This window comes from Typopeltis vanoorti, chromosome 8, assembly GCF_054136105.1.
Source record: "Typopeltis vanoorti isolate ZY-2024b chromosome 8, IOZ_Tvanoo_1.0, whole genome shotgun sequence".
Lineage (NCBI taxonomy): Eukaryota > Metazoa > Arthropoda > Arachnida > Uropygi > Thelyphonidae > Typopeltis > Typopeltis vanoorti.
Window position 1 is genome coordinate 48,862,333 of NC_143556.1, and position 23,825 is coordinate 48,886,157.

Genomic DNA, 23,825 nt, shown 5'->3' on the forward strand with positions numbered 1-23,825 from the left:
CAGGTGTCCAAGTTAGATAGATAGTTAGAAAGGAGTCCTTATATAAGGACTGGCTTAAAGGGGCGAAGCAAGAATGCTTTTCATCTTCCCCGTTATCTGTAGAGGGCAGTGTAGGGATAAGGTGTTATTGCGCTATTAAAGCTCTGATCATGGCAGGAGGGTAACAGCAATAGTTGAGCCTCAGTTAGAACTTCATTGGCTACAGCATTGCCATCCATTACCCTCGCAGGGTAACAGTTCCATTCGTTGCCTCAAGTTAGAAAGGAGTTGAAATTTGGGATGGATATATATATATATATATATGTATGTTTAAGATTTTCTTGTTTAAGATTTTTCTTGAGTTTAATGTTTTTCTTCTTATCAAAACTGAAACAAATAATGTTTTATATTCCGCTATAATTTAAAAATTCATTAATATGTCTCTATATAAAATATTTTGCTTGTAGCTTGAAATGTATATAATCATAAACGTTACTTTTTAAATGTATAAAGAGTACTTATTTTATTCTAAAATAATGATACAAATTATATGTTATTTATAATAAAAAAAATTTTATATAAATAAGAACAATATTCTAAAATTTAAAAAAATACATTAAACACCTTTTTCTATTCTACATTAAAATCGTACAATTATCAATATGAAAACATCTAATTATTATGGTGTGGGATATGGACGAATCAATCGACCGTGAGATGCGGTGATTGATTCATTCAATCCAATACTCTTGGAGGGTAATGGATGGCAATGCTGTAGCCAATGAAGTTCTAACTGAGGCTCAGCTATTGCTGTTGCCCTCCTGCCATGATCAGAGCTTTAATAGCTCAATAACACCTTATCCCTACACTGTCCTCTACAGATAACGGGGAATATGAAAAGCATTCTTGCTTCGCCCCTTTAAGCCAGTCCTTATAAGGACTATAAGGACTAATTATTATATAGGGTTTATTATAGGAGTGGAAGATCCCAAAGTCCTTTTTAGGACTTCCAGGGTAACAAATGGCAATGCTGTAGCCAATGAAGTTTTAACTGAGGCTTGGCTATTGCCGTTACCCAGCCATGACTAGAGCCTTTTAGCGCAATAGCACTCCATCCCCACAGATTTTCTTCATTCAGATTCAGATGACGGGATAAAGAGTCCAGGACTCAGTCCATCGCCCAGTTCTTTTAATTTAATTTTAATCTAATTATTATTATTATGAAGTAAACTTAGCATAGTGTTACTTCTATTTCTGAAACTAATTATTAGTCCCTATTATTACATAACTCATCTTTGAGGAGGAAAATCAAGAATATGCCAGTCGTAAAAACTGTATATATGTATATGTATATATTTGTTTTTATTGACGCATAGACGTTTATGTATGTATACGTAAACGTCTATGCGTCAATAAAAACAAATATATACATATTCTAGAAAAGAGTGATGTAATGTATGTTGTTTTTATTTAGATCAGTTTATGAGTCAATAAAAATAAATACAAATACACATATTCTAGAAAAGAGTGGTGTAATGTATTTTGTTTTTATTTAGATCAGCTTATACATTATATATTTTTTTTTCCCGAGCTTCTACTAAACTATCACATACAGTGTAACATTAACTATGACAGTTCTCAATGTGAGAATCGTTGCACAAGGTTACTATTCTTTTTGTAACCTTCTGTGTTATTTATTCTTTCTTATTTACACAGATATTATGTACATGTAATCCATCTTAATATTATAAAATTATCTATATGTTTAACTACTATGTGTGTAAACTCAATGGATCCTATAGACCAGTGGTGTTCAACCCGTCGATCGCGGAGCGATTTTTGGTCGATCTCTTGTTTATTCCTCCTTACTTACAAATTTAATTAAATTGAAAACATAATATTTTATTTATCATTATTTTGTATTATTTTTTTAATTCTCTTTAAGTGTATTGCTAGTGTTTACATATTTTTCGTTAAAACTGTCAAATCAGTAATTTTCTTATAAGTCCGGGTAAATGAATTAATTTGGATCAGTGAGAGTCAAACAGCGAGCCGAGTGAATACGATTATAAGCAAAGCACATCGTGTGCATTTCGTGTATAATCGTGTTTACTCGTAACTACATCACACACATCCCACTGTTAGAATTTCAGTTGAGTTTCAGTTGCTCTAAATTTATCGTTGGATTTACCATTATTTTGTTCGCTAATTGATAAGTTATAAACATTTTTTATTTTAATAAAATATTTAAAAGTTATTATTTTTTTAATTTGAGGATAATCATGAGTGTATCAAAGAAATCGAAGACCGCGAAAATATAAATGACATCTCCCATATTTATTAAACATTTTTGAACAAAATCAAGAAATGCTTCGCTGTGATTTAAAAGAATTTATTCGTAAAATAGAATTAGTTGAGGAAGAAATAAATTCAAGATTTAAGGTTTTAATAAAACTGAAAAAACGGTTGTCTTTTATCAATAATCCATTTCAAGAAAACTTGAACATCACAGAAATTTCAAATAAAATTAGCGGTCTGTTGGATATAAACCAAGCTGAAGTAGAACTTGAGATAATAAACATTCAGAATAGTTTACATTTAAAATCAATAAACAATGAAATCATTTGGAAGTATACACATGAAAAATTTCGAATATTAACTGATATTGCGTGAAAAATTCTGTTGTGTTTCGGATCGACATACTTGTCAGAATCCGCTTTTTTAATATATGAACGTAATAAAAAAATAAATTAAGAAACCAAATTACAAATGATCATTTGGATGATTGTCTGCGATTTGTCACTTCTTCATATCGACTTGACTATGAAAATATTGCGAGGCCCAAACAATACCAAATTTCACATTAACTTTTTTTTTTAATCAACCAGCATTTCCTGTAACTTGTGAGTTTGTAATCAATGTGTTGTTTTTTCTAACTTTGGTTTTCCAAAATAGAGAAATAAATATTTTATTCCAATATATTTGTTTTATTTGTTGTATTAAAATGATTAAAAGTGATAAATAAATTTTTAAATACACAAATAAAGTTTTTAGTTTCTTTCAAATTTTTAGGGCTGGGAGAGTGGGTCCTCCGAAGTGAGTGAGCGCATTTAACTGCATAGTTGTGCGTAATCAGGTCTCAGGTTGTGGGAACGTGATCTATATAAGAGAGTAGATCGCCGATTAACTTAGTATAGAAAAGTAGCTCGCATAGTAAAAAAGGTTGAACACCACTGCTACAGACCAACCATTCAACGTAACCAGGTTGCCAGTTTATGTTCTCTCTCGTCCTCTGTCTATCCATCTTTCTTTCTCTATTTTGCTGACTTCAATGCGTTTTCTTTTTCTTTATTTCTTCTAGTTTTTTTTTTCCGTTTATCTATCATTCGGTCTTTCGTACAATTTCTTTCTCTTTGTTACCTTCCAATCCTTCTCTTCCTCCTCTCGCCTTTTCCCCCCCATCGTCTTTTGTGTTCCCCTTTCTTCTCTGCTAATTAACAGTGAACAAAAGGGATGGCTTATCACACGTCCGACTGTTTAGATTGTACTTTTGGTAACGGATGAGTCACTTCGCAAATTAGTGTCGCTTCCTTAGAAAAGGTCTTTTAAAAGACCTGCAGATGGAGAAACAAGTGTCAACAGAAAAGTAGGGGTGGCTATAAAATCTTTGCGTCCTCCGACAATTTCCGGGTGATAATTGTTTCGGGTGTGAAGTCCTTAGAAAACAAACAGCGAAACTAAATATTTGAACAGCGAAGTTAAGACAAATAATCCTAAATGCCTCAACAACTTTTTGAATATACAAGTTAGAGGGAGGAGGACTAGCCCGAAATCTATCCGCGGAACAAAGAAAGATAATTGTTACGTAACATGAACAACGGGATTTGGTTGGGAAGACGCTCGCATTTAGTGTTTACCTGTCACTGTCCCTACACCAAAGCAAAAATGCGAAATTTTCAAAGTCTTTTAAAGGATAATGAACTCTGGTTTAGAAAATAAAAGAGAGAGACCAGATAATTAAGTATTATAGCAACGGACAGTTTACAGGATCTACACAGAAAGCCCACATACCAGGAGAGATTTCTCTCACGAGCAAGAGCATTCACCATAAAAATCAATGCCGCTAATGAATCAAGAGGGAACAATAGCGAATAATTATTGCTCAGAAATTGGATCTAATATTCGTCGTAAATCAATATTTGCACACCGAATGCCAGATTCTTTTCTGCCCAACCTCACCGAAACCGCACGGAAGTGCGAAACGATGGGGGTAAAAGAATAAAAGAGGGAACACTTTGACAAATAATGAGAAGCACAAGATCACTGAAAATTGATTACTTCATTAGACATGTCAAAGAACAAGAAATGCAGCACTTTTTTTTTCTTCTCCTTCTGCTGCTTGCACGCTCAAGAGATGAAGTTCAACGAAGCAAAGCATTCCATTCGTTTCCTTATTAAATAAAAGACAAATGGGGATGATAATTAGGCCGTTCCCCGAGGACTGCTGCCTTGTCTCGTGTTCTTCGTTGTTCAATACCTGGTGGAATTAGGTAGTGAGAACAGCTTGCATTGAGGCTGATAGAAGTCTTCTTCTTCTTAGGCTAAGTTGTAGTGGTTAGAAAAGAAATTATTACTTGACCGAGATGAATAATTTGCTTAAAAACACACCTTTAGTTCGTAACCTGTACTCGGATCATTGTGTACCGTTTATGTATGAAAACTGAATACTAAACGAAGAAATAAAGTACATTTATTCTTTTGTCCCACGAATAAGATTTAAAAAAACTGCCTTGGGAAAATCAGCAAACGTGTTGGTTATTGAAATGGGATTTAAGTCACACAAATTGAGGGAAGAGAACTTATTGTTATTTAATTGTGTATTTAACTCATTTTTTTCTATCACTTCCATTGACTAAACCAATTAAAGTCAAAACTTAGTTGCCTATAAGTTGCAGCGATGAGTTTATCGAATTCCTATTCCATGTTTCATTTACTTCGATTTAAGTCAAATGAAGGTATGTATAGAATGGTTTAAACATACCATTTTAGCACAAAGAGTATGCCCTACCTGTCTTATAAAGCTTAAAAGACAATATTCGTGGATATATTTTCTTTTTATTATAGTATATGAAAATATTTGAGTGACTAGATGGCCCTATCAGATCTTCTTTGACTAAAAAAAAAAAAAAAATCAACGCAAAAATTTAGCCAGCGAGTACGTTTACTATCAAACAGAAGATTATTGTAAAGTTTAAGTATTTAGAATTAAAACTCCTTCGTTTTTGGTATCAGTTCCAGCATAATTATAAACATATGTAGATGTTATCAAAAAACATAAGAGAAATGAATTTTAAATGATTGAATTATGGCAAAGTAAAATATTGACATTTGTTGGTTGGTGTATTATGTTTTTCAATGGTGTAATTATAGGCCTAGTGTTTAAGGAAGGAATATCGCCATTTTCCAGAAGAAAAATACCTTATATGTCTTAGACTGATAAATTCGTCCTAATTTAAATACAATTATAAACTTTCTTCGCATCTTTTATGCAAGCAATTTACTGAAGCTTTTCCAATCCAAAGACATGTGCCCATCTAAGTGCACACTCGATTTGTTAAAGAAATTCGAATTATTGAGAAATGATCAGATTAAATTCTAAGCAAAATAAATTTAAATTGATCTGATACAGGTTGAGCTATAAACTACAGATGAAGAAATTCTATAGATATTTTACTTAAAAGGTAAATAACCCCGAAAACTGAATTAGTGAGAAAGCCTAAATTTGAATTTAAAATATACATCATCCACAGCACTAACGCCATTCCCATTGCTGTTATATTAAATAGGCGGAACACCTGTTCTGTGCTAAAGGCTACTTACAGCTCATTAATGGCTAGTCGACCCAGGAAGGGTGGGGAGAGAGAAAGGGGGGAATGAACTCTGTTCGTATTCCTGAGTTAAATCCTTTCTCTAGTCGACTAATGATTCATGAGCAGTAACTTCGGCGTAGAACAGGTGTTCCACCTGTTTAATATAAAAGGAAATGTAATTAGAAAATTCGTGTTAGCCATCGCATGTTTGAGCAGAATATGTGCATATTAAGATGTTCGGATCATTCAAAAATATTTCGCATGCTCAACCAGGAGAAATGTTTCATTATGATAAGATGACGTCATTTGTCTTAGTTGTAGATGGATTCCATGGATCATTCCATTACTGTATCATTGAACATCCAATGGATGTATGGCTACCAACTAGGAAAGCCGTTATTCATTTAATTAGCGTATGATTTCTGATTTTAAAATTGTGACGCTAGAGGTCACTAGCAACTCGTTAGCTCGAGTAAATTTTCAACGATCAATTTTCGTCTCTCTTCTTTCTTATACTTTTTCTTAGATCCTCTCTTTCTCCAACGATCTCTGCCTCCAACATCACAAAGCAAACTAATCCGCCCCCCCCCACCACACACACACACACACACTTCATATGCTTTTATTCGCAAGCATCGTATTTTTATTCTGATTCAGTTTTTCAGGAGTTACTTATTATCCTACTTCTTAATACTCGTTTCTAAATTTCTCTAGAGAATTATATAATGGACAGCGTCATCTTTCTAAGCAATTCACGGCTGCCAAACATTTTCTTCCTTCCTTCAATCCCCCTTGAGACTTTTTCTACAGAACGACACCAGCACTTGGCATTTTCTTTCTGCTAATAAAGTCTAGGAAATCTCTCCCCCCCCCTGAATTTGGTGCACGTAAAATGAATTTAAAAAAAAAAAAACTCTTTGAGTATGTAAAGAGAAATAAATTTATGATGAGAGCTAATTAATACGATTGAAACAGTTTTTTGTATAGTTTTGTACTGTGGCAAGAATCAGTGTTATTTTTAATGTTTTAGTCGCTTAACAAAGCACAGCGTGTACATTTATAAATACGAACATGCTCTAATTAGATGCCTTGTATTGGTTTTCGTTTAATTCTATGACGCATTGCTGTATTCCATTGGGGAAACAGAAATTGAAGAACTAAATAGTGTAAATGTATTCCAATTATGCGCAATTTTTTTATTTTTTTTTAATGCAGCCATTTACAAAAAGTAAAACATCTTCCAGGATCTTAATACCGATCTAAAATAAATCTCTGAATATTACATTAGATTTGAAAACCTATTGTTCATCTTCGGTAATCCCCGTTTTCTGTACTTAAGAAATGAAATTTTGTTCTTAATTTTATAATATTTATAGTAAACTATATAAAATAAGCGGAAAGCTATTAATCAACTTATATTTAAATTATGAATAAAAATTAAATAATACACTACTTAAAAACTATAAAATACTTAAAACACTTTTTAGTAAATATGATAAGATTATTATATTAATATTAAACTATATTAATATACATATATTAAATTTATTAAATTAAATTAAAGGACTATAAGGACATAGATTCTTTAGGCTCGGTGAGGCTTATGAGTCGACCGTGAGATGCGGTGATTAATACCCTTTAGTATTAGACATTTTCCAAGAATACATTGTTTCAAAATAATAAAAATACTTGATCTTTTAATTTCATTAAATAAAGAATACGTATTCGATGGAAATAAATTATATGATATATAGCAGAAGTCGTAAATATATTAAATTACTTACATAGACGACTTGACTGAATAGAACAAAGAATAAATCACAATAAAAGTAGGTGGGGAGCTTTAAGCAATCAACTAGCAACAGGCATAGCTTGACAACGAGATAAGTTCGTTTCAAAAGATAAAGAATGTCCTATTTTATCATTGTTTTCATAAACACCTATGTAAAAAAAGGTTAACGTCTTCAGAAAGCACATATATTAAATACAGGAAACAAGTTACACGTGTGTAAATTAGGTTCAAAGATTTACAAATTTATGACATTTCACGGTCACTTCATTGTATCTTCTGGCATGCTAAACGTGCTGACACGTGCTAGATTTGGCTGACGTAGCTTATTTGTTGCTAAGTAACCACACGTGATCTCTTTATATACGAATTTCTGCAACAGATCGCTTCATTTAGTAACAATTTTAATACATTTCACAATAATTCTGTTGTGCAATCCAAGCATGTTTTGTAAATAAAAAGATTTATTACGTTCATTAAGGCCTCGAATCGATTTAAAATCTGCTACGGAGAAGCCAAACCTATAATTTTCACAGAAGTATCTGCTAAGATCAATAGCTAGGAACTACGAAGGCTTTCCAAGAATCAAAATCGGTGAAGAAATGGTTCTTCATTAGTACTTTCGACATAACATCAGTTTGTGGCATTAAATGCGAAAACAGGAACACATTTACATCTTAAACCTCCTTTAATAATCCTTGATCTAATTAAGCTCAATTAACGACTGTACGCCACAGCAGGGATCTGCCAGCACTGCATTTATTTGATGTAATCTGCATTTAGCTTAACTTTCGTTATCCTGACGACTGCATTTAGCAACAATGTTGATCTGGCGTGGAAAATTGAGACCTGAAATATGTTCGAGTTTCTTTTTGTGCGATGAAAGTTATAACTAATGATAATGATCGCGTTTTGTTCGCCTTATTCAATCTACTCGTCTGTTTTACATATGTTTGTACACTTAAATGTTTTTTTCGATAATGATCATTAACTCATAACACTCCAGAAGAAATAAGTCGGCTCGAAAATTCAATGTTAGTAATTTACTCGAATTTTTGTGAACTAAACTATTGTTTCCAAAAAAATGTGGCCAAAATGCAACTGCAAACGAGAATACAAATGTGCTATTACGAAATCTGGTTAATATTTCTGGCTGTATAAATTGCACGGACATTTTCCTCCGTGTCCATAGTAAAATAGTTTCTGTAGATTACGACAGATGTCGCTACAGTCTTCCATTGATTCTCCGAATAAATGAAATATATGCAAGTCAATTATATTTTGAAGAACCTATTTAAATAAGGATAATGTACTGTTGTATGTTTTTGTTGATTGTAAATTTGTTTCATATTTTAAGGTGTATAAAACTTTCCACACCTGATTACTACAGTCGGTCTACTGTGTTTAGGACTAATTAACTTATTGATTTGTATGGAAATATACTAGTATTATTACAAGATTATAAATTATTGAATGAAATATATTCAAATAATTTTTTTTTTCAAGTTTAGCTGTACAAATATCGTTCGTGGTTGATAGTAACATATGTCAGGCTTTAAAAGGAAGTTTCTTTTTTTAATTGTAATAAAATGATAAAAAGAACACAGTTACTCTGCAATTTGTATATAACGTCGATGTTATATCACCATCAGGGGCGGCTCGTGCATAGGCACTGCAGCACCCCCAATTTTTCTCGATATATTTATTAATTTATGTATATTTGCTTGTAATATTTAATTTTATCATCAACAATTCTATACAATCCTCTTATTGTGTATAAAAAAATAATAAAAATCCATCTTGTAGCACTTAGTAGGGCGAAGGACGCTAGCAGCACTATGTTTACCACAGTGCCATATTGCTACGCGCGCAAGCATATGCACGTCATAGTGAGATACGAGCTATTAGCGTAATGCGACACTGTGTTTATATGCAGTTTGTGCCAGTAGTAGAGTGTTCGTAGTGCTTATCGTGTTTACTCCGTCTCTTTAAATATTTAGACATTACAATTAAAGAATTTAATTGTAATGTCCAAAAATTGTAAATCCATTCCTTTAATTATAATTAAAGGAATGGATTTTATTTTTAAGTAATTTTGGATTATACCCAACTGTATAATTTTATCCATAATAAACAATATTTTTTCATGTTTATTTTTTTTAACTTTTACCATAATTTTGATATTTTATCCAAACACGTATACACTGTACATACACTGTAAGTGTGTATGTATATTTCGAAAGTTGCAACATTCCCAGAATTTCAAGCCACGAGCCGCCACTGATCACCATATTTCCCTTTAAGGTCTGGAACGATATTATAGGAACGATTTCTTTATTTGGTTAATGGCAAATTCGATCACAGAATTATTTATAACGATCAAACAGAAGTTGAATCGAGTTCAATCCGTATTGTCATATCGCTTATTTAGTGTACACTTATTATCTACTATTGAGTTTTCTGGTGTTATAATTATCAAATTCAATATAAACATTACATTTAGGCACAGAAACCTCTGCCTTTCCTTATTAAAAAAATATTCAAGAGTTTTGGTTTGTAATTTCCCTACAATCACGTATAAAATTGCTTCATAAAATGATCAGCTGCCGCCACCTATTGGACGTCTTCTAAACTAACACTTGATGTTCAGACTCCAACATATCCTAGAGATGTAGATGTCACGAACCTCTTCAGCAACTTTTTTAAGTTTAAGTCCCTTAAAGTCAGCCACACTACATCTAAACACCACTCAAATTTTAATTTAAATTTTATTAATGAAGATTGTCCCAGAAACACGTATCACCTGTGAGGAAAGCACATTTTAATAAAGGCTAACGGTGTCCTTGAAATACACAAAATAGACAAAGTTCTGTACAAAGCTTTGTTCAGAATGCAAGCCACTGATAAAACAGGAGTTCTCAACAGAAAAATTTGGCTTACTGAGTAGTACACACTTATAATTGTTAATATGCACCTATGGGATAATCAACCCTGATTAGCCAAACCAAGAATTAAATCATAAAGATCTAATTAACAGTCAGTTCAGTGACAACCAAAAAAAATACATAATTTCTATAGGCATTTAGTAATATGTTAGCTAACGAAATGAAATTGCAATAAGAAGTAATGGGTAACAACCATAGATGCAGTAGGGAATATCCAAAATCTCCTTCTTTGGGGAGATTTACTTAACACAGCTATGAAAGAATTCAATCACTTCACGTCTATCTGAGTACAATAACTCTAAGTCAAAATACAGTATAGAAAAACGATTAACGTGGGAACTGTTTTTTAACTTGCAAGAGAGTGTCCCAAGTTACAAATTGCGCTGTTTTAAGTGGATGTTTAAATGAATTCGGTTTGTACAAAGTTGATGGTGTAGCTCTTCCAAATATTCCCTATTGACCATTAGGTCATATACCCACTAGTTCGACTACATTGTACTACAATCAATTTCACCATTTAAATTATTCATCTAAAATCTTATCTGGTACATACAAGAGAATATTTTGTTGATCAACACTTCTCATAAGTTACTTAAAAGAAAAAACAAAACATCTTTTTCCTCACGACATTTCAATTTTTTTTTGTTGGTGTTTCAAATATTCCATTTTTTTTTTATTTCTGCATCAGAAACTTACATCTGTTATAAATTCAAGAAAAAAACTAGGATATCTCTGATCCAGTCCACAGAGTTTAGATTTATTTTGCTAAAGCATCAAATATACACTTTTCCCCAAGCATTTGGTTTCTCACTGAAGACATTTTAACTTTTTTTCCCCGTACTCAGTTCTCACACCAACTTGGGTTTGATATTTAGAAAAATAAAAAAGACAATTCTTTTGTGAGTTATCACTGCAAATAGATCTTAGCACTGTTCCAAATAGTCTGGAAAAAAGCATTTAATTCTTTTTTCTAACACTTATAACAGTAGATACAATATCCCCATTTTGGATTTTTTTTTCATTTGTTCTATGGCTAAAAATGCTGCATTTTTAAGTTTAAAAATAAACGGTGTCCATTTTCAATGCTGGTTTTTTTCTTGTTGCTTACAATTCAAAAATTAATAATTTTAGCATAAAAAGTAACCAATAACCCAATTGAAGAATAGTTACTTATTAAAATAGTGATGATTTCTTAATGAAAAAAAAAACACTGAGGAAGTTATTATCACAGAATATAAAAAACCGTTTTAACTTATGAAAGAACTTTAAATAGAATGGGTCCAACCGTTTAAAAATGGAGGGAGCTGGAAGCAAAGATAAGGTATAAGGCTGAGTGGCAGTATATGTTCGATCTGGTGTTTGTATGTTGAAAATAACTTTGAATAACAAGACCACATTGAGATAAGTAAGTTGAAAACACTGGTGCGATGAAGAATTGAGCATGTAAGTGTTATAGTGGTATCAATAAGAATAGTAGTATACATTCATTTCGTACATATTGGACACGGTCTACATCGAAATAGAAATAAAAAATTAAGAAAAAACCCAAGACTTCTCGAAGATTTGAAGTCAATTGTTATCACCACACCATAGATCGTTGAGTTATTTTTAGGAACCGGGTTGGAGGAAAGTGAATAAAAACATAATTAAACAGTTTTTTTTTTCAGCTGTTTGAAATGTGGTGATGATTGGGGGTAGGGGAGGGTGCATTTGCGTGCATATCACGAGCCAAGAATGATTGATGTAACTAAAGACACGATACACAAATAGACAATTTTTTTTTTCTTCGTGCACCAACCTATTAGTAAGTACGGTAAAGCGAGTGATCCTTCCAAAACAATGAAGGTGCTTGTCATCTCTAGGCTTAAATCTCGTTGTCATATACTGTACAATATTCACCAGTCTCTGTGGATGTGTGGGTGTGAATGTATGTGTGTTTTTCCTGATAAAAAAGTGCTGAAAATGATATGGCTCAATATCTTTAAAAAAAACCCATTGAGACGAAAAAATGACAATTACTTAGTTCAAAGGGTTTTTTTTTTTCTGGGGGTCCATAAGAGTCTTTTTATCACCACAAACAAAAAAAAAAACGGAGATGGGTTGTTTCGACTTGTCAGATCACGTCGACCAAGGCAGCCATCCAAGTTCTCTAAGCGCGCGCGCGAATAAACACACACACATACGTACGAAAAAAATTAAAATTAAAATCTGTCCTGCTCACAGTATAGTTTTTTTGTTTTTTTTTCACAAAGCTCCTAAAGACCTCTAAAAGCTCATTGGTTCATCTAGTCCCCCTCTAACTGGTAGACTGTCAAAGATTCCTTAGCACCACAAATAGCGCCCCTTTCTATGACGTCACAATTAACGGCATGTGTCGATTTGTTTCAAACGAAATCCTGTGCTCATGGTTTTGAAGTGCTGCGACGGGCGAGCCGGGCCATGTCTGAGGGCGTGGTTAGTTCGCATGAGTTCGGGCGAATGTTGACGACTTCAGACGTGCGGGGCATATCCAAGGTTCTTTCTCTGAAGGAACAGATGGATCTCCCGAAAATTTGGCCTATCGTGTTCGTTGCGTTGCCAACACTCCCTCATCAGATCGTAGATTTCTTTCGGACAATTTGGGGGCTGGGGCAGGTACACTTGCCCTCCGTCGTTGTGATAGAAGTGTCCCACGTTTTCGATAACCTTTTCGTCGCCAAGGTCAGCATACGGCTGCTGCCTAGCAAAAGTCAGAATTTCCCACATCGTTACAGCAAAAGCCCACACGTCACTCTTGGTAGTAAACTTCCCCTGAAAAATAAAAATATATATAACCAATTAGAATTCGTATCGTTGACAGAAAAAAAAAAAATCAAATATTTAAGTATAAAGAAAGGATATTTCAAGTCTATTGAGACCACAGTTAATTAGAATAGTTTATTAGATTAGAATAACGTCGTTCGCTAACTAACAACAATTACCCAGTTTATTTTATGTACAAACATCCAATAAAAGTTGCTTTTTTTGTGTTCTTAATACCAGGAAGTCTTGGTTATCAATTATTAATGAGAAGGCTGCAGCATTAAAATTCTGTATATACGGAGTACACGGTATTTGAGTGAGTTAACTCCACTAGCTTTCATGTATTACTAACTTTCCCTTTGTTCGTGGACTATTAAAAATTGATCGGTCCCCTTCATTATCCCGAAACTTTCGCTAAAAACAAAAGTGCACAATCGGGGTAATGATTGCTGCATAATGAATGAGCTACAAGGTTTCACCTCCAAATAGAACATGGAATTGCAAAGAATCCATGACGTGACACGTGGCTTTTTTTTAAAAAAAAAAAATCTTTTGTTTTTAGTCTACGAGTCAATCAGTTAAACGCGATGGAAGGTTATGATCATAGGAGGAAAAGCCCAGAAATGAGAAAAGTGCATAAATAATAATTAGATGAAGTTATAATGGACTTCCGTGCTAGTAGGATTAATTCACTAATGTCATTTCTCAATTGTCTCACAGACAGACAGAAAAATGCCATTTTCAGAGAGTGAATTGAGTGAGATAGGTCACGTTCACAACCGATGTGTTTCAGGTTTGTGAAAAATTTGAAATAATACAGATAAATCTAGAAATTCTCTTTACTAAAACTGGATGAAGATTTGCTTGGCTTGATCGCCGAACAGGAATAGCAAAATGTATTCTGTATGAATCCTGTAATTGATCGATCACGGAATTCACGACCATCCTTAAGGATATTTACTCATTAAAATTATTATTAAAATTATAAACAAAGATTTTATTTCTGCATGTACTAAAAGTTATTTTATAATTAAACATTAAAAAGGAAAATATTCTTTTTCATTTCTTTATTTTTAATTTAAAGTTTACTTTTAAAATTTAAATGGGGAGTTTATTTTGAATTTATCAATTTAAATTCGCTTGAATTTTATTTAATTTTTAAATTAAATTAAATAAGGCATTTATTACTCCAACAACGTTCACTTCTATTTCGTATACACACTGGATTAATCTCGTATATACCAGGAATTAAAGTCGTATAGACAAGTAAGTTATCCTTCTGAATTGCTATTTTGCTTACGAAATAGTTCACATTTGCGTAAAATTTTCAGAAAATAAAGGATCCAAAATAAAGCAGGAAATACGGAGGACCGGATATATAAGATGAATACGCTTGATAGATTATGGAGAAAAGATGGAAGGGAAAAGAATTACAAACAAGAGAGACTTTGAGGGAAGATGAAATAGAAATACAGAGAAAATAAGGATCTCTACATTCTATTATTGATTCTTCGACTTGTGAATAAGTTAACGCATTTAAATATTTGAAGGCTAAGACAATAGATGTCATTCTTGTGCAATCATTAAATTAAACTGTTTATTTTTCCTATAATCCTATTAATTATGGCAACTATTCTGGTGAATTTTAACTGGTTTTGAGAGCTTTAAAACAGTAACCACAGCTTATTTTCACATTGTCCAATTTCTTATTTTAACTTCCATTTTGATTCTTAAAGTCAGTACTTTATTTCTGATTTATTTTTATAGATGAACTAAATTTTTCAAGGTAGTCACATGTTTCAGATATTCCAAATGCTCTTTTCTTACATTTGTATTCTAACCTATAGGACTTAGGTTTTAACAAATCTGGTTATTGTGTGTTTCATTATGCATTTAATGGAATGCGTATGCCTAAAATCCCCTCGATAAACGTTTTTCTTATGAAAAAAAAAAATTGCTTCTCTGTTTGCGAAAAGATTTAAAAATGGCTACCTTTGAAACCATAAAAAAACGAATGATTAAAAATAAAACATTTATTTAATACATAAAGCCATAAATAATCATGTTTATATAAAACAATAAAATTCTTGAGTGTAAACGGGTAAAATTTGAAGAGGCTGAAGAATAAGTGGCAATACAAGAATGTATCACGGCTACGCCCAGTCAAAGAGAAAAATGTCGCTGTCTGCCACTGTTCTGCTTCAGAGAGCTTTGAAGTTGATGCAGTCACTTGAGCATCAAAGAGGTTATTTCACCACAACTGAATGCTTTTGTCTGCGTTGACGATTATAACTATTAAAATCGTCTTACTATTGAATCGCTATTAAAATTGGCATCGTATCGTTTTAAAAATAAATTACGTTTAAGTAATCGATAAAAAATGGCTGTCATAATTAATAGAAGCTCATGAAAAATCGAAATAAAAAATCCTTTGATGGATACGTTGACAAAATAGCCTTCTTTCATTAAAATCAGAACTTATGGAGTCCCAGCCTTCCCTGATGATTTCACTTGGAATAACCCGAAACGTTTCAAATACGATACTTACCAGCAATATGCTCTCCCATGCCATCCACCTGATAGGGAGAACGGCTCGTCCCTCGATCCTGTAATAATCGGCACTGTACAGATCCCGGCTCATTCCAAAATCTGCTATCTTGATAGTGTAAGCTTGGCCCACGAGGCAGTTTCTGGTGGCCAGATCCCGATGCACAAAGTTGAGCGATTCCAGGTATTTCATCCCTGATGCGATCTGAGTCGCCATATAAATAAGGCTGCCATAACTGGAAAGAAATTGTTTAACTTAGGTCAGTTTATATTTAATTATTTTGTGACAGATGGGGAAATATGAAGAATAATAATACTTATGAAATTCAGTTCTCGTATTTGATTCAACAAATTCAACTACTTGGTTATTATTTAATTATGGAATTTTAACATCAAGAATAATAAATTATAATCATTAATTAAACATATATAAAAGCTGAGTTTGGAAATGAAGGAAATCGTATTTCGATATTAAATCCAAAAATATAAATGAGTGAGAAAAATATTTCAAAAAAAAAAGTTGGTTTTCACCAACTAGAATGTACACGTGTCCATAATCAAATATGGTTGGTTTACTTTAAGCAAATCAACAGCTTTTTTTGTTTGTTTTTGTTTTTTGCTGTTGGTAAATCAGCTAACGCGTTTCAAGCTTATATGAATGCAAAACAACATTACAGAAAACCGTCTCTAAATTAAACAAACGTAAAACTCTACAAACTTAGGAAACTAATTAGGTTTTTTAATATACATAGACTTGAGGATTTTAAAGTCAACAAAAAACTTCACGATACTTAAAGAAAATTTAATGAAAGTTACAAAGATGTTTTTTTCTTAATTGAGTGTACATATGACTTTAATCAGATGTTTCCCATTTGCTGGAATATTTCTAATTTACTATAAGAACAAAAACTTCTTGTCAAATAACACGAAACTGAATTTTAAAAAGGAGAAAATATATTATTTGCACATTTTCAATTAATTTGAGTAAGAATTCTGTTATTTATTGTAACTTCGTTTACGTAAAAGGAGAGATTTTAATTATAAAAAAAAAAGCCTGAACAACTTCTAAATGATATTAGTGGTAACACAAGGAAAACATGGAAATTATAATTAAGCGTACTAACTACACTGACATAACGTTGACTTACGGTCATCCCATTATATATGTTGGGCCACCTTCAAAAGAAAGACTGAAGCAGTTTGAAAGCGTACCAAGCTTTGTCTCTAGCGCAGGATTACTTCATTAAGGATGTAACCTTTAGCGCAAGCATGGCACTAAATATACTACAGCCTTAACAATCTTCCGTGTAGGATTGACATGTAAACACGTGACACTTATTCTACTAGATGTATAATGATGTTGGTGTGGATCTTTTTATTTATTTCATATCATGATACAAAAACGCCGTGAGCCCCTTTTACGGGAGGTACGGCACCATCGAAATCCCTCCCTATTTAATCCGTACTCGGGACGAATCAAGCCTATGACTACGAGGGACAGTTTCTTAAGTATTCCTGACTATAAAACGAATGTGTTTTATGGGCCGGTTTGCCTGTTCTGGGGGATGAAAAAAAACCCTACCCTTGTATGAGACCAGCTAACTCACCTTTCATTGAGAGAGACGATAAACGTCCTGAGGCCACGAGTATCTGTAGATGAATTGTGCAGCAGGAACTGTGAGTCCTCGATACAACACACCAGTTACAATTGCTCGAAAGATCCAGCTAGAGTGCTGACACCAGAGCTGGCACTCTGCTAATGACCTTCAGAAAGAAGAAGGTGTTTTGTGGACAAACGATTCTTCAGTCACCATTTCTGTAAGAATGCGGTGAAGATTACGATCATCATCGTAATCTTCATCGAGATATTGTTCCTTCCTTCATTCGTCTTCCATCAAGTAGTATTGTAACATCAGTCGTAGAAACAGCATTTGTTGATTAACCTGTACAAGGTCGTATAGCCTTCGCTCACAAGTCTTAATTTTCCATGTACTTCGTGTACAGTTTCGTTGGGCAGAACGATTTTTCCATTTTGGCAACATTCTGTATGCACCTTAACCACTTTGGACTACCCAACAAAGCATGATGTGCTGTATTCGAAATGGAGGCACCTGACGCTTACGACTTGACAATCATGCAGTCAAGTCGTAAGCGTCATGTTTTTCGCTATAATATTATTACCTTTTCCCATGACTACAACTTTAATACTCTACTTTGCCCAACATATACCTATATATACTACACGCTTTTAATGTACTGTACCACTGCGGTAGGGTAGGCATATTCCACTCTGAATAAAGGCGGTCTTAATTCAATGCTATGTCAGTGTATTACTGTTAATACTAGTTAAATAATATTCAAGCTCATTGGAAACTTAAAGACACAACAGTACACACACACACACACAACAAATTACACACCACAGAACAGTGGGTAAAGAAGACTATCTCCCTCTGGATCAGAAAGAGGACTTAATTTTTTTTTTTTTTGTTCAAAAAATACAAACGTCCAGTCAATACACAAAGAGTGCCCTTACCTCAGTGTCTTAGCACTTGCTGATTTGAAAGGGGTGGTGTCTGGCACATGTAACTGTAGAAATTGGTTGAGGTCGCCGTTTTCCATGTACTCAACAATCATGCACAGAGGCTCATCCCTTGTGCAGACCCCAAGCACGTGAACAATATTTGGATCCCGTAACCTGGATAAGATTTTTACTTCTTTGTAGAAGTCACTTCTGGCCTGTTCTGTGGCATTCTTCCTCAGTGTTTTAACCGCTACTAAGGTCTTATTTCCATAGCAAGGCACATCGATAAGTTCTGGTATTCCTTCAGCTTCACATAAGTGCACCTGAGGAGATGTGAGGGAGGAAAGATTAATAGGTGACGTTGCATATCGTAGCTTGGATTTAGAAATATAATGGCGACACATAAAGCGAGGGTGGATCACAAAGTTCCTGAACTTTCGTCCCATATAGCGATTTAATTGATTGCAATTAAATCGACGGCAGTATCTACTTGGAATTTCACATTTCCTTTTGAAATCTGCGACTATTAAAATAAGAAAAAGAAAAAATGAGGATCTTATTGTGCTACACTTGATTCGGTCATCATCGTCAAAATTGAATATCGCTTTCTTTTATTAGCATTCAAATCTGAGGTATTGAAGCCTGCTTTGTAAGACGTCTTTTTTTTTCACAAAAAAGACAGGGATTATAACACAACTTGATACTTCACAGTAATAAAGTTTCAGAGTAGAATGGAAAATTCTTTTTAAATTTCAACCCATTGTCCAGAACTATTCGACTATTCACTGTCTGTTCTGTTGCTTCGAAACTTCGTGGATAAAGTTGAAAACTCACAAGACGTTGTTTTCGATTTAAATAGGCACTCTTTCAAGATATCTCAGAAGAAAACGTAATCTACTTGGATAGTAGCTCAAAATATCTTCCAGTAGACAAAGATGAACATTAACAAGCACAATAGTAAACGTGTAATCAGAGATTTGGATTTAGTTGATAAGAAAAAGAACTTAGATTACATACCTTACTTGTAGGTTTTGATTCTTGCCTTTATTAATAACCTTCTCCTCCATAATAAAAAAAAAAGTATCCATCTCAACAGAAATGCGCAATATTGCACTGGTCAATCATATATTTGTGACGTCACCAAGAAAGCGCTTGATTGGAAAACACAATTAACATACAGAACATTGTTCAGGAACTTTTATGGATCCACCCTCGAAAACGAAAAACAGAACCACACACACACGTACGTACATTTACACAAAACAAGAACGTACATAAAACTAAATAATCTATTACTAACAATTATTGGCATCTCAATTTTAATTCTACTACTTATAGCGCTGTTCCTAATTAAATCTTGAAATAAATATTGAAAATCTGATCAACAGTAAAAATTCAATTATTATTTGAGTTTAAACACAAGATAATAATAACACTAAAATGAGTTAAATAACAAAGAAAATTTCGATATTTCTCAGTGAAATTCGTTCTGAAAACGCGTCAAATTTGTGAGAGAGAGGATTATGACCAAGATAACGATGTAAAATAATCATTAATTCGTTAATTAATTCCTACAAGCATCACGTGGATTTAAAATATTATGCTAATTAGATTTACTTAGACATTTCCGTGCCAGCTTGTAGTTCAATATTATTTGATTAGCAGTAAACTACGCCAAGTTAATATTGAATTCCCATAGTAAACGATAAAATGACAATATTTATTTAGCTAGAATTTTAAAGACCTTGCTGGTTATCCAATATATATGTCGACAAAACTATTAACATATGAAAATATACTTAAAAGAGATTAAATAGCAGCTATGTATCTGAGCATAGAATTCAGACGTTGACATCTGCTGTAAACGGGCTGATCTAGTAGGATCAGAGATGCGAAAAGTTATCCGAAATCTGGATACTACTCATTTTGAATTTTGAAATTGAATAGTGTTGGAGAGATAACTAGACAATAAGAAAACGAATGTTTCAATTTAATTAATTTACGGCAATTTTGATCTCGAAAAAAGGAATAGATTAAAAAAATTCTAAAACCCGAAAGATATCGAATGCAGCCGAAAACTTCCGAAGGCACGCGAACAACTTTTCGATAAATTTCTGAATACTGTCGATCCGAAAACTTCCTAAATTTTGACATATGATCAAATTGATGGTATATAATAGCGATACTCTGTTTTTGTTTTATATTGCTGATCAGATTTTAAAGAGTTAGAAAAAAAGATGTATCGTTCATCTTCTGTTTGCCTACCTCTCCAAACTGGCCTTCCCCTAATTTTTCTAGAAAGTGGAGTCGATGCCGTGGAATCTCTCGGACTGGATTATCCTCTCTGTTGAGCAGTTCCACATTGGGTACAGCATAAACTGTGTTTCCACTCACACCTTGGATGTTCGGTAGTTTCACCACATCTGTTGCCGCATAGTACCGCTCTGATGGTTGTTGGTGTAGAGATTTTGGTAATGTATGCGGAAAGTTTGGCTTGGAAAGGGGAGCAGGGGGAGGTGCAGTTGGGGTCACACTCTTCGTGACATCAGGCACAGCATATTCCCTCGATGTTGTGGAATCTGAACAACAAAAGAGAACAAATAGTTAGAAAAATGAATTAGGGTATTATCTTTTATACAAAATTTTTACATCTTGATTAGGGATTTTTTTTATTATTTTTTATATTTGTTAAATGGATTTTTATATTTCGTATTTTTATGGAATTATTTTAATTAATTCTAAACATTATGATTAAAAGCACTAAAATAATTTGTTAATCTTTTTAACTTCAGATTTATTAAAAACAAATGGATTATTATCATTAAAGCAAATTTAGTTACATAAAATAAATTTGTAACAAAAATGTATTCATACCATTGCTATAATTGCCGGCATACTGCACTTTGAAGTCCTGTGGTTCCTGATACAGCAGCTTGTCTGGATCAGTGTGATCGAACGCCACCTGGTGGCCATAAATGTTACCATTAGCTTGACAAGCCATAGCTGGTGCATAGCTGAGACCAAGATCCTGTGAAATACATATTTAATTATTTAAAATAAATAAACAATCAGTACTTTCATACCTATATTAATCACCTTTCATATAAGATAATTAATATTGGCATGGAAGTACTGCATTTGAAATTTGGTTATTCCGGATAAAATAATCCACTTCACTCGGCCAATGGCCTATGAAGGTTACTGTCAAATTCTACATAACATGAGAAAGCCTGGTTCACAGCTAAGACCTAGTTCTATGAAATACATGTTATTTAGAATAGCTAGCAAAACAAAATAAGTATTTTCACACTTGTGCTAATAACTAAGTGATTAATATAGACTTATTTAAGTTATTATAATAAAGCCGCGTGTATATGATTATAAACTGTAGTTTGTCTCCATCATGTGACCGAATCCTCCCTGGTTGTTTTCTTTATTTTTTTATTTTCCGTGGTTATTATAAGAATAATTTGTTACTTAAAAAACTGCAATAGTAATGAATGATTACCATATATATCTATCAGTGTAATCGATAAACAATTGGTTTCATTATATACACCAAAATGATTTCATAATACGACATCCTGAAATAAAATGCAGTCTAGCATAATTCGCTATAAATATAAATAAAAAAATAATTTAAAAAGAAACATAAGAAGTATAAAGAAATGCACGCTGACTGAAACGGATTCATTATCAGAGATATAAAATTTAGTTTAGTATTACTTAAACCAATAAATATGAATATTTTATTCTTCGCATAAGAATTTGATTACATTCGCTATAACATTATGCGCACTCTATTACTGACAAGTTGTGGACTTGCAAATTGCAATCCTATAAGAATATTTAAAAACTAACATGTAGAGTTGATTTAAATATTATTATAGACAAAATTATGCGAAGGTTGTTACCATATTAACTAGAACAGCAATCAGGTAATTAGAAAATTTAAATGTTGAGATTTTAAAAAATCTAATAATTACACAGATCAGGAGAGTTTCAAATTAGATCTAAAGCTTTCAAGTGCAAATCTCAGTAAATGTAGCATCTTCTGTTAGTCTGTGAATTTTGTGGCTACGTTTTCCTCTTTGACTGCAATTTATTTGCCAATAAATATAGCATCAATCTGTACTGCATACTTAATATACTTTTTTACTATTCTTAATTACTTGTCTTTTGATACTAAGAATGTTCTATGATTTTAACAGAAATGACTCGTGAAGTTTTATAAATCAAATTTGATTAAACTCTGTTTGAAATAGGAGATAGTTTTTATAAGTGTACATACATATACAAGAACAGAATAAATCTGTATGATTCCCAAATGTACCTCAAGAGACATCCAATCAGGACAAATTCATTCTGGCGCCATCTATGTAGCTGAGAGAAAACCATCGCACAGATTTCTACTTTTATATAATAAGGAGTAAATGCAAAGTTGTGAACTGCCATCTATGAATCGGTAGCCAAACTACTAGCTATTTTCGAGTGATGCAAATAAAGATAAACAAACACATAAGTAAAAATAAATAAATAAAATCACATATCATAAGATTAAAGTAAGGCTTTAGATTCCTTCAAACCAACCAGCACTATAATGCGAATTTACTATGGTAGATGGCGTTTGTCTGAACAGTTTGAGAGATGAAAAAATAATTCAAGAAAAACTCACGCCTGTGTATAAGACTGACTAATCAAAATTCTCCTTGAAACGGTCTTATAATTTATTCTCTACTACTACCACCACTACTACGGGAACTGAACCAAAGTCTTTTAACGCCAAGGGTATCTTCGCTACCGACTACGCTACAGAGGCATGGCCAGAAAAGAAAAAGTCCCTTGTATCGGTATGCTTATTCTAGAAATGGACGCTAAAATAAATAATGACTAAAAAGAGATACGAAATGTACCGGAAATTTTCAGATCATTTGCATAGTTTATTGTTACTGGCGGTGGTTTTATTTTTAAATAGCAAGTTCGCTGTGTTCCAAATAGAATTCGAAGCTTGACATCGGTTAGTGTCGCAGCACGTAGGACGAATGTAAATTGGCATTCCAGTCGCAACCTTTACATCAAACGTTGACTTTCCATTAAATTACAAAGACAAGAAGAAGAAACACTTAACAACAAAGAGAAAATGCTGCCTCTTCCCCCCCCCCCTCCCTCACTCTTTAATTCGCAAGCATTATTGAGTGTGGAATGTCTTCCATCTCAGGATGCGGGAAAATTACACTCATAATACATAATTGAAATCAATCCAACCGGTCCACGCTGATGTGCAAGAAAAAGGAAGTTTTTGTGTTCGTTTTCTACTTTTAGCGGCTGTCGGCAGACAAGCATGATTGATTGTAAACACTTCGCAATGATAACAAAGAAATGGACATGGC

The 23,825-nt window shown here is 33.1% G+C and overlaps 1 protein-coding gene across 7 annotated transcripts in view; it reads right to left on the reverse strand.

Annotated features, from left to right (window-relative positions):
* Nucleotides 1-10,437: 10,437 nt before the first annotated feature.
* Nucleotides 10,438-23,825, reverse strand: part of Ddr (discoidin domain-containing receptor 2) — a 418,242-nt gene continuing 404,854 nt past the window's right edge. For 5 of the 7 annotated variants that reach the window (XM_090397220.1, XM_090397221.1, XM_090397222.1 and 2 more), the window contains 5 exons: nt 21,310-21,463; nt 20,701-21,014; nt 18,448-18,758; nt 15,913-16,147; nt 10,438-13,373 (listed from right to left, as the gene is read on the reverse strand). In XM_090397220.1, coding sequence (XP_090253346.1) covers nt 13,074-13,373; nt 15,913-16,147; nt 18,448-18,758; nt 20,701-21,014; nt 21,310-21,463 — 1,314 coding nt within the window. In that variant the 3' untranslated portion in view covers nt 10,438-13,073. The remainder of the gene's footprint in view (nt 13,374-15,912; nt 16,148-18,447; nt 18,759-20,700; nt 21,015-21,309; nt 21,464-23,825) is intronic. The other 2 variants (XM_090397224.1, XM_090397225.1) reach the window with 2 other exon arrangements.